The 12,688-nt window shown below is 37.4% G+C and overlaps 1 protein-coding gene across 4 annotated transcripts in view; it reads left to right on the top strand.

Annotated features, from left to right (window-relative positions):
- Positions 1-12,688, top strand: part of COLEC10 (collectin subfamily member 10) — a 51,471-nt gene that overhangs the window by 26,603 nt on the left and 12,180 nt on the right. For all 4 annotated transcript variants that reach the window (XR_009594977.1, XR_009594976.1, XM_027973084.3 and 1 more), the window contains exons 2-4: positions 1,650-1,721; positions 3,374-3,445; positions 12,038-12,091. Coding sequence is in view for 2 of the 4 variants with exons in the window: in XM_027973084.3 (XP_027828885.2) it covers positions 1,650-1,721; positions 3,374-3,445; positions 12,038-12,091 (198 nt within the window). In the remaining 2 variants the exon portion in view is untranslated. The remainder of the gene's footprint in view (positions 1-1,649; positions 1,722-3,373; positions 3,446-12,037; positions 12,092-12,688) is intronic.

The following is a 12,688-nucleotide window of genomic DNA, read 5'->3' as shown; positions in this document are numbered from 1 at the left end:
AGCAAGTTTTCTGTTCTTACCTTCTAGATCCATGCCTATGATTTTGGGATTCTCAAGCATCTGTGATTCTCAAGTCAGACAGCAATAAATATATATGGGTTTTCCAGATGGACACAACTGAGCATGGACACATACACACATATTATACAATTAATGTATACTTAATATATATACATTCAGAAAACGAAGATCACGGCATCTGGTCCCATCACTTCATGAGAAATAGATGGGGAAACAGTGGAAATAGTGGCGGACTTTATTTTGGGGGCTCCAAAATCACTGCAGATGGTGATTGCAGCCATGAAATTAAAAGACGCTTACTCCTTGGAAGGAAAGTTATGACCAACCTAGACAGCATATTAAAAAGCAGAGATATTACTTTGCCAACAAAGGTCCATCTAGTCAAGGCTATGGTTTTTCCGGTGGTCATGTATGGATGTGAGAGTTGGACTGTGAATAAAGTTGAGTGCCGAAGAATTGATGCTTTTGAACCGTGGTGTTGGAGAAGACTCTTGAGAGTCCCTTGGACTGCAAGGAGATCCAACCAGTCCCTCCTAAAGGAGATCAGTCCTGGCTGTTCTTTGGAAGGACTGATGCTAAAGCTGAAACTCCAATACTTTGGCCACCTCATACAAAGAGTTGACTCATTAGAAAAGACCCTGATGCTGGGAGGGATTGAGGGCAGGAGGAGAAGGGGCTGACAGAGGATGAGATGGCTGGATGGCATCACTGACTCGATGGACATGAGTTTGAGTGAACTCTGGGAGTTGCTGATGGACAGGGAGGCCTGGTGTGCTGCAATTCATGGGGTCGCAAAGCGTTGGACGTGACTAAGTGACTGAACTAAACTGAATATATATATTTATACATATAATACATTGATATGCATGTATATGGATGTATATACATTCATGTGCTTCCAGAATTTGCCAGATTCTCCAGCAAGAATAAAGATTTGTCAGGCCAAGCAAACTTCTTAGGGTTTTACCAACAAGGATATTTCTTTAAATACCAAGTTGGATGTGTGTTGGTTTGCAATTTGGGGAGTTTCCTCAGTGAAATCTGAACATGTCCCCATACACGGAGGGCAAGGAGTGAAAAAGAAAGGCAGGCCACTCCAAATTGGTAGGTGGAATGTTTCATAAACAAAGAAAGCCTCAAGATTAGTCTTCAGCAGCCTTAAGACAAGTAGATCTCTGCACTCACCCACCAGAATCTTAAAGGTTTATTTACATAGATGCCTTAACTGGGCTCAGTCATATTTTCAGCCTAGGTGGTTTCAACATGTTATTGTCTCAAGGCTGCTTCCTTGAAATGGCTTCAGCTATGCAAACAGGCTGGAACGTACATTCCACGGACAAGGGAGAGGGTGAGGAGCTAGGGTCTAGCTTGCTGGTCAACCAACAGTCACCTCCTCTTGATTACTTCCTCCAACAACAAGGGAAAAGTGAAAGAAAAAAGTTAATGGGAATCTCTTCTCTTTCTCTGAGTGTCTAGTTCACGTGTGCCTATTGGGCATAATCGCCTTGAAACTGTAAGGCAAGCACTGAGCTGAGAGATGAATTCTAACCATGTTCAGTTTCTCCTGGGGAATCTGTGCTTATGTTACTATTTGAGCTGCTCCACTCATTCATTTTTCATTTCAAAAGGAGATGATGGTGAAAAAGGAGATCCAGGAGAGGAGGGGAAGCTTGGCAAAGTGGGACACATGGGACCAAAAGGTAGGTGACACGACGTGACTTTGACACTTTTCTCTATACAGGATTTGGCCTGGAAGTTTAACAGCTTCCATAACACCCTCTGCTCCAAAGAGTTATGAAATATATTTCACATGTGAATTTAGTCACCACCAGACAGTTCCCTGGTGGCTCAGAGGTTAAAGCGTCTGCCTGGAATGTGGGAGACCTGGGTTTGATCCCTGGGTTGGGTAGATCCCCTGGAGAAGGAAATGGCAACCCACTCCAGTGCTCTTGCCTGGAGAATCCCATGGAGGGAGGAGCCTGGTAGGCTACAGTCCATGGGGTCACAAAGAGTCGGACACGACTGAGCGACTCCACACACCAGAGAGTTCCCATGAGATTGCTTGTCAGCAAGACTTGGACACAGTGCTCAGGCTGCACCATTAGGGCTCATGAAAGAGGAACACCCTGGGAATTCTGGAGCATACCAGTCTCTGGGAATATCTGAGAAACCATTAGTGCTAGAAACACAGCTTTGTTCATTGCTGTGTCTCTTCTCAGAAGCCACACCAAGCAACTCTGGTTTAGAGTGTAAGGAGGAAGATAAGAAAGAACAGAAAGAACTGTCTGATCCATTGATTTACTCAGTTTTCCCCGAGATCTCCCAGTAAGTGGTGGGGTATTTATGGGAGAGGTACAAGCAAAGAAAATGAGAGTAACACAAAGGATTTTTGTGCATGTTTTCATCACAAGACAGGACTTAACCTTGACAAAATACAGCTTCTGCATTATGATGTCAAAGTGTGTGTGTCCTGAACGCTAGAACCGTTCCTCGCAACTGCTGCAAGGTGGTGGCCCTGGACCACTGATTTTCATATCTTCAGTAATTTAAAGAGAAGCAGACTCATAGGCTTTTGCGGCTTCAATTTGAGAAATGCTGACTTAAACTCTTCTTAGTCTGAAAATAGGCTTCCCTGGTGCTGCCGGTGGTAATGTAGGGAATGCCGGTGCCAATGCAGGAAATGTAAGAGACACGAGTTGGATCCCTGGATTGGGAAGAAATATGTACAGTCAACTGCAGAATTATTCTCACATATAGATACCTTTACAACTGGTAAACATTTTTTAGATGATCACAGATTAAAAACCCAAATTAATAACAATTTTGTAGGAACTCAGGAATTCCTGATTATATATGTATATATTTTAAATAAAAATATGGTGGAACAATCTTTGATGTCCCTTTGATTGCTAGGTTTTATGATTGTGCATTCGCTCCCTTTTTTAAAAATGTCAAATTTTGTTTTAAGGTAGTGAGGAAATAGAACCCCAGAGTGAAGCTAAAATGGATCTCAGGAGGAATAGGATTTGAATAAAATACAAGAATTCTTTCACTCAGCCTCTTATCTGACCTTTAGATTAAACATCCTCTGCTCGAGTTCTTTAGAAATATTGCATCTGTAAGCATTTTAATATCATCAAACCCAGGACTGTCATACTCACTCACACTTTAATTTTAGTGCATACATTATAGTGCTATTAAAATAGGTGATATAGCAAAGAATATATATTATATATCGCAGATAGAAGAATGCACTTTTAAGTATTTCCTTCGAGTAAATATCATATATTAGGCATATCATTAAAAGTAAGATAAAACCTTAAGATATAAAGATGACAATTTTGCTTTTCAGGAGTTAAGGGAGAATTGGGTGATGTAGGAGATCAAGGCAATATTGGCAAGACTGGGCCCATTGGGAAGAAGGGTAAGCTGTATTTTACCATTCTCCAGTAGCAATTTAAAGCAGATGGAACCTACCTTTGATCTATTTTGAAATGTTCTGTATCACAAAAATGACCCTTTTCCTTTCTTTTAAAATACGAGTTCTCTCTTCCGAGCGTGGCTGTTTCTTCCATATGTAAGCAATGTGTCTTTACAAAAAAGCCTTGAGCAAAATTCAATTGAAATTCAAGGACAGAGTCAAACATAACGTTCAGTTAAACTGTACATAGAACTGTCTCCTGGGACCTCCTGGTTATAATCCTTTATACGATTAAAATGGGTGTCATGACCATGAAGCACACTCGGTGTAGAAAACAATTATTCATAAAAATCAAGGTAGCCAAGAACAGTATAATATTGTATTTTAATTGGAGTGGAATAATAATAATTCTGTGTCTGAGATCTGTTAACAGAGTAGGAATCTGAAGTGTATATATCTACATCCTTTCATTTTCACTCATATTTTGATCCTGCACATTCCTGCTTCACTATTATGTAAAACAGAGGTGGCCTTCTCTTTATTATTTCAGCACTCTTTATCTTCTTTTCCTAAAGCCCCACAATGGTAGCAGGTTCTTACTGCTTTTGATATTTACCAATTCATACAGACATTGTACTATTGGTTTGAAGATGCAGAGTGATCCCTTTTTACTTGGATACACAATTTGTTTGAACCTACCAAGTGCTCCAGTGGAGATGAATTGCATCAGAGTATTTTAAGCATATACTTGCAATGCTTGAACTCATACAATAGTAGTAGGAGGTGGCTATGGAACTGTACCTTAGTACAGTATTTACTCCAGTTAAATTTATACAGTTATGATTTAATACTGAATCATTATGTTTGTCTGCATTTCTCACAGCTGGGAATGGCACCATGTATGGTGACTGTGTATGGAAGTTTCGATAAATATTAACTTTCTATAATCAATTTGTATATATTTTATGGTAAAAATGATACAATAGACTACTATCTATTTAATGCATATATTTTATATATTCATGACATACCTTTTCCTTAATTTTTTTGGTATTTCTAGTCTACACAGTTTATCTGTGAGTTTTTTTCAAATTGTTGCAAATCTCCAAAAGCTTCCCACCAATGGACCACATGATATGTAGTTTGTGTATATTTCTACTTCATATATTTAAAAAGAGCGAGATTTTTTCAGCCCTGCTGCACTGACTTTTGATCTGTGAGGTGATACTGTCCCCACTGGAATGCATGGATTAAGAGTACTGTCTCCTTTTGCTCTTTCGCAAAGATGTCAAGGTGTCTTCTCCTGCCCTCTGCCTTTACTCAGACAATTTTCTACCCCTACACACCTCTTTGTACATCACTGTCAGTCAAAATACCACTCATTCTTTCAAACCATGGAAAAATAGACTTCTTGATAAAGCTTTTCCTGAACCCCTCCTTTCTTTTGTGCTCCCAGCCTGAGCTTGATCATCCATTAAGGTATGAACATCTTCTATCTGGATTATTCGGTCTGCCATACAGTAGAGTATTTAAGCTCTTGAGGTTTGAAATCAGAATGATTGGGTTTCAATCCTGACTCAGGGTCTTTCTTGTATATATTTGACCTTGTGTACATTTCTTAATCTATCTGTGCTTCAGTTCCCTCACGAACAAAATAAAAACAATTACAGCCTAAAAACCAAAAAAGAGTCCTGTCTTCTGATCCAGCTTTTCTCCATCATACTTCTCCTTGTATTAGTTTTTGGAGTAGATACAAGTATTTTGGGAGCTAGTTAAGAAGAACTTGAATAGGGGAAATATTTCATTTGGACTTACTGGAATTTATCTCTGTAGTTTGTAGTCACTTCCACATACAGTTAAGTTCCTGCTAATAATTCTGATGTAGGAATAGCTTCCAGGAATACTTCTACCACCTACTGTGCAGATGTATCCAAAGTCATGATGGAAAAGTACAGGGGCAGAAGTCAGATCATCATAGGAATATGTCCAGGGCATCCAGCCCAAGAAATGTGTAGGTTGTGCAAAAGAAACAGGGTATAACATGTACCAGGCAGAGTTCATCGATGGAAAAAACTTTCAAATCTAACAGCTCATATATGAACAAGAGTTTACAGAGGTATTTTCAAAGTTTGACAATATTCTTGATTTACATACACCATCAACAACAAGTTGTGAAGGTGAGAAAAATCACTTGCATTATTTATAACAAAGACAAAAATCAGATTTCTGCTACAGGCTATGAGAGATTCACCTGCATGAATCTTTCTGCTAAGAATGACTAGGTGAGTCAAAAACAAACAAACATATTTGAAGGCATGAGAGGGCAAGCAAATTGAATAGACTTTAGAGGCTGTGATCTGGAGAAGAAGGGGACCACACTAATCCATTTTTCCTCATTTACAGATTCACACGTGAGGCAGCATTAAAGGACTAAGAGACTTGAACAGAAAGTTGCTCAGACTTAATTGGTGTTCAAAGTCTGCCAGAGATGACTGGCCCAGGAAATGGGCCACTTTTATTTTTCATTTCAAAAATAAAAACCTCCAATTAGAACTTAGGAAATTCTGAATAAAAGTCAAACACACACCCATTCATGTTTAAAAAAAGAAATCTTAGCAAACTGAAAATCAAGGGGAACATTTAATATGAAAAGGAAGAGCATCAATGAAAACTTATTTAAAAATCATACTTGGTAGTGAAATACTGAACACTGCTCACCTGATAATGAAAATGAGATAAGTATAGCCCTCATCAAGTCTAGTCAACATTATAGAAGAGGTTTTAGCCAGAGCAAAAATGCCAGAATAAGAGATAAGAATCACAATAGTTGGAAATGGAGAAATAAGAGGGTGATTATTTCCTAATCATGTAGCATACCCAGGATATTCAAAAGAATCTACAGATAAGTTATTTGTATTGTTTTTTAAAGATAGCGCAATGGTAAGAATCCGCCTGCCAATGCAGGAGCTGAAGGAGATGCAAGTTCAATCCCTAGTGAAAAAGATCCCCTGGAGGAGGGCATGACAACCCACTCCAGGATCCTTGCTTCGAGAATCCCAGGGACAGAGTCGGACATAACTGGCGGGAGTCGGACATAACTAAACATGCAGGCAGGGCTTTAACTTACAAAAATCAATTTTTGTTTCTAAGTACTAGAAACAATTCTAAAAACTGGAATTAAAAAGATTCCCTTTATTATAGCAAATATCTAGAAATAAATCTAACAAAAGATGTATAAGCTCTCTACAACAAACACTACATGATTATAATAAGAGAAATTAAAGATTATCTAAGGAGATGGAAGTAAAGCTACATTCATAGATTGGGAGACTCAATATTGTTAAGCTGTCCCAAATTTGATCTGTAGTTTCAGTCTTCTCTCAATTAACATCCCAGAAGTAGTTCTCTTGGTATCTGATAAACCAATTCAAAATTTATATGGAAATGAAAAGGACCATGGATACCCAAAGACTATCTTGAAAAATAAAAACAAAAGTGAAAGATTTAAATCAAATAAATGTTAGAAATTAATGTTTAATAAATTTAAGCATTTATTATAAAGCTAAACAGTTAAGATAATGTTGATTTAGTGCAGAGACGAATAGACCAGTAGAAAGAAATAAACAATGCAGAAACAGACCCCAAACTTGAGTTATGAAAAGGTGATATTTTTGAATGGGAAATGAGACGTCTATCAATAAATATTGCTAGGTCAAGTGGATGAATAAGAATGCAGCCAAACGTACACGGCACATTGTATGTGAAAAGAACAATTATAGGTGCACACAATCCATTTATTAATTAAAATGTTACATTTTTAAGTGAATTTTGTAATGTTGCACTTGACTACTTTTCTTTTTTTTTTCTTTTCCTTTTTTTTTTTTTTTTCACTTTACAGTACTGTATTGGTTTTGCCATACATTGACATGAATCCACCACAGGTGTACATGAGTTCCCAACCCTGAAACCCCCTCCCACCTCCCTCCCCATATCATCTCTCTGGGTCATCCCAGTGCACCAGCCCCAAGCATCCTGTATCCTATATCGAACCTAGACTAATTTCTTGTCTTATAATGTGTTCATTTTTATAAGTACTTTTCAATTTGGAATTTGGTATTTTTTTAAAAAGTCTCCTCAAATTGTATACGCTTTGGATAAAATCATCATGAATCTGCCTCTGGTTATATCAGCTTCACTTAACAAATGGTTAAGGGATGGAAAGGTGTAACTAGAGTATGGGATGTTGGACTTCAAGATTTCTGAGATGCAATCACATTATATAAGGTTAAGATCTCAAGTATTTCCCTGGAGATGAGCAGAAGAGGAGGGGGAGACTAAGTTATTGCAATGAACACATCCAGAATTCAAGACCTTCATTTTTCAGTGAATTATTCTAGATGTTGAACTTTCCTAGATTTAGATATGTCAAATCTAGATGAGACTCCTACCAGGAGAGTTGAAGTTCATGACTTTGAGCCAAGTCTTAATCCTTCCATAGAATAAGACTAGATTGCTCTTGAAGAGAGGGTGGTAAACAACAGAGACAGGGGAAGGTCGAAAACTGTGCTAGGTTATCTGAGCCTCAAAATGGATGAAGTTCCCAACATTGGAGAAGCAGCAGTCTGGAATGGATAGGGTTAACCAGTCTTATCTTTCTCAGGATGACTGCTTATTCAAACTCTGATGCTTATGCACCTAGAGTACACCTATCACTTTATTACCACTATGCCTTATTAACTTGTCTGTGACATTCAACAGGGTATGAATTTCTGGAGGAAATGAATGGAAGCTATATCAGATCTATTTGTTTAAATACATATAAGTTTTATTTGGGAAATCCTGCTTTTTAATCATTTTATTCTAATGTCTACTATAATGGAGAAACTTTCTAAATGTTTATTGCTGTAAGAATGAAAAAATAAATGATATATGTCATTTCCTATGATGTGACTCTCTTTTCTACTCTTTATTTCTGTTAGCTACTACTTTCCCTCAACATCAGTTTTCAACACTGGCTAAGTTTTTTTCTCCTCCAGAGATATGCCTTGAAAATTTATGATCATGTCCTGGAATATTTTTGAAAATGGAGGTTCCATGTTCTGGCTCACCTGGATTAATTTCATCTTTAATCTGTACTTTGAAATTTATTGTCCTTATTTTGTCACTGGTCCTTCTAAATTTTTCACTGACTCAGATTAATCTCAACTTTCTGGGCTGACCTTAATGTTATCACTTGAATGGAGAAGATAGCTTTCTGGATGTCAATATTTCATTTCAGGAATAGGAAAGGATGATTTAGTATAGGTAAATTCAATCTCATAGCAAAATAGATGCTTTTATTTAAGGTCAATAATCCTTTTACAGTGAAAGTATTATGGTGTTTTGTTTGTTTACATGCAGCCTCTGATTCTTCAACCTTAAGACAGTTAATACAGAGGTATTCTCACTTATGGGTCAAAAATTAACTTTTATATGTGGCTTTGAACCAGATTTCATTTTGGGGAAATAGACACAATGAGCTCACATCCACCATGAACTGGCTAACTACTTGGCATGCTTTCCTTTCCTGAAGCTCTGATTTAGTATGTGGAAGCAAACATTGGTTAAATACCCTCTAAAGTCAAGCACAGACCTAATCCCATGACATTGTCTAATTTATCCTTCTTATGACTTTAGGCACCATCATTCGACTTTAAAAATGAAGAAATGGAAATTTAAAGGAATTAAGTAACTGGTCCATGTTTAGCTAGTAAGACGCAGAGTCAGCATTCAAACCCTGGTTGTTCAGACTTCTGTGGTTTTTCACTTCACCATACTGTTTTGACTTTCCCATCTTTTAAAAAAAAGGAAAGGAATTCATGTCAAAATACTGGATAGCAGTCACCGTGCTTACATCTTCTCAGAAAAAAAATCCATGTATCAATTCAAGAATCTGTTCTCCACATTGTTAATATCCAGTTAAAGGCTGCTGCTTCAAAGAAGCCTTCCTTTCCTACTCTGATCCACAGTCATCTTTGCCTTCTCTGAATACTTGCCAGGCATTTCTTTCATTTCTCTCTGTTAGGGAGTAATTGCGCTTGTGTCTCATCTCCTTGGCCTCTTATGTGCGCTTTGTTTTCCTTAAAAACCTAGCATTTTGGTCATGCTGCACAGCTTGTGGGATCCTACTTCTTCAACTAGGGATTGAACCAGCACCCTCAGCAGTGAAAGCATGGAGTCCCAACCACTGGACTACCAGCAAAGTTCTCCAAAAGCCTATGATTTTCTAAAGCAAATACTTTATGTATACTTTAAAAATGTTTATTATTGGACTTAGACCAGAACTAGGATCATAGCAGAATTAGAATCAGTTTTCAACTCATGTTGAATTGAAAGAGATTCACATATAAAGAAAATAAATTATTTTTAAATTAAAATATGAAGCCAGATTCATATGATCTTTCAAGTCCATATTGTTTTTGGTGATGATAAGACTTACATTACTTTCAACATTTTATAGCTCTTTTTGAAGACTTTGCTTCACTTCATTATATTGCTGGTTAAATTATTTGAAAAGTACCACAAACTGGGGAGTCAGAAGTGGTTGGGTTTTAATAGCAGCACTGCTTTGGATTGTTGGATGTCCTGAGTCATTTATTTTGCCTTCCTGACTCTCAAGTTCTTCAGTTGTTAGAATAAAGATAATGATAGCGCCTAGCTGATTGGATTTCGTATAACAATACCTCTAAAGTATCCAAACAATACTTGACAAATGATTGGCACTCAGCAAACATATATTCCCTTTCTTCCATTAACATTGTCTCAAATCTAGTCTTATCTTTTCCAGTTTACACTTAAGGGAAATGAGGAGTTTTCAGGACACAGATCTGATGTGTCCAGATCAATCTTCCTTATCAGGATGCTTGGCATACTTTTATGCTTCTTTCCCAACTACATCTCTGCTGTAGAGTCTACCACCTGGCTCCCACCTCCACCTGCTGAAACTCCAGCACCATCTCCTCAGGAGAGCCTTCCTCCATTCTTCCAGCTGGAGCACTATCTCTACCAGCTCCCTCTAACTTTGGACAGAGTATGTTATCCCTGTTCATGGTATCTCTTACAATATTTATCACATTCCATTGTCATAGATTTCACCATGGTCTCATTTCACCTAAGCCCAAGGTTCAGAGACATTCCACTGCATACTCAAACTTTTATCCTTTTATCTGGGGAGCTCCTGAAGGTCTGGCATCGCTGTAAAGAAAAGCATCCATGTGGGCCAATTAGGAAATACTCAGCAAATCCTTGGTGCCCTGGTCAGCATGAATTTCTGGATGATGAATGACCAACACACACAGAACTCTTAATGAAAAGTGATCAGCAAAGACAGAATAGCTAATGGACAGGCAATATGGGGAATCCTTTGAGTATTCCCTTTTTGTTGGGAAAGGAAGGAATTAGGCAGAACCTCAGTGCTGACTCCATTCCCCTTTACATTGTCCCCTCCGTTGTTTACCCAATTCCTAGCCATATCATTGTCCTACAAGAGTAAACCTCATACTCTTCTTTAGCCTGTATGACTATCATCCTGTATTTATCCCCCTGAATTTTTTCTTATTCTTTTTCCAGATCTCCATTGAAGCATAAGCTCTATTTTACTTCTATCAAGATCTTCTCTTTTGATTCCCCCAAAGTTCAGCCAAACATTTCCTCTTATAAATCAAAAGCTTTTGCTTTCAATTATTGTGTCTGATGTGGACTTCAAGAGCCTATTTTGAAGTTGAAAAAAGTCAACTTTTTTTTCTCTCTGCTTTAACAATTCTGATTCTCAAATTTATTTTGTTGATGTCTCTGACTAAGAAAAAGGTCACATACAGAAAAGAGCAGAAAGGAAAATTATCAAGGTTGATATTTCAGAATAATATTTTTGACACAACTTTATATTATCAGTATTTGCATACTTCATATCTCTTCCAATAAGCATAAACTCTCTCAAGCCAAAAGTTTAATCTTATCTCTCTTTATATCTTTTCAAAGTACCAAGCAAATGTTTTGTCTTTCATAGAGTAAGTAAATAGTATGTATTTGTTGAATTAAATTGAAAAGGCACAATACATGTTTTTGAAAATCCAAGGGCAAAGCCACATGGAAGAATTTAGGGGCATATTATAATAAATACCCAGACACTGCGTTATGCTAATCAATTGATTCAGATATGTAAAGCAACAGAACTTTAAAAATTAAAAACATGCAGAATATTGTGTTAGCTGTGCCTAGAAGGCCACATCATAAAAACATGTTCATGGGATAAATGACACAAAATTAAATGTTTATATGTTCCACTGGAATTCTGTATTCCATCTAATTAAATTATGACTTGTTTGATTAGTTATACCTGTGCAGCGAACTCAAAACCAAATTATTTTTATAATATTAGTAAATGTTATTTGGAGATATTACAAATGAAGTTTAAAAACTCTTTCTTCTTATTTTAGGTATGTAATATATTGTCTGCCTGATATAATCACATTTCATTATGTTTTATGCATTTAATTCTACTCATTAATAGTACTATTTTATTTAGTTGTTCTTTTCATGGCTATTGTTTTTCTTCAGGTGACAAAGGGGAAAAGGGTTTGCCTGGAATACCTGGGGGAAAAGGCAAAGCAGGTATAATATGCTCATTTTTTTCTTTTTTAAATCAGTTTTTATTGTAGTGTGGCTGCTTTACAATGCTGTATTAGTTTCTACTGTTCAGCAAAATGAACCAGCCACGTCTTCTTTATCCATTCCTCTGTTGATAGATATTCAGGTTGCTTTTCTTTTTAATTTTTAACATCATTACAAAACTATTTGTCTCAAAAATAAATATATTTAATAGAAGAACAATAGTCTGTTCAGTGTGATTAACCTCCTTTTCCTTGGGCCAGAGGAAAGGAAGGAAGGAAATTCTGCTCTGTCTCTAGTGATGACTTTTCAGGCCCTAAGGAACGGGTGGAAGGAAGGTGGTTCATTCCACCTCTGCCATGCTTGCTTGAGGTAGCAAATCTCGTGCATCAGGAAGCAGCCCTCATGCCCCTAGACCAAGAGGAAAATCCACAAGGGCCTCAGCAATAGGACCAGCAATAGGTTCAGCCTTTCACCAGAGTCTCAACCAAACGCTGGCCAAGCATTTTGTCACCTGCAAACTGGCCTGATGGAGAGAGTCCTGGCAGCTACAGAATATGCGTCAGTGGCCCGGAAACCTCTCCCTGATACTGAGAAGAG

This window comes from Ovis aries, chromosome 9 (genome assembly GCF_016772045.2).
Source record: "Ovis aries strain OAR_USU_Benz2616 breed Rambouillet chromosome 9, ARS-UI_Ramb_v3.0, whole genome shotgun sequence".
In the NCBI taxonomy this organism is placed as follows: Eukaryota; Metazoa; Chordata; class Mammalia; order Artiodactyla; family Bovidae; genus Ovis; species Ovis aries.
Note: the sequence above shows the minus strand (reverse complement) of the source record. Positions and strands in the feature narration are given on the sequence as shown.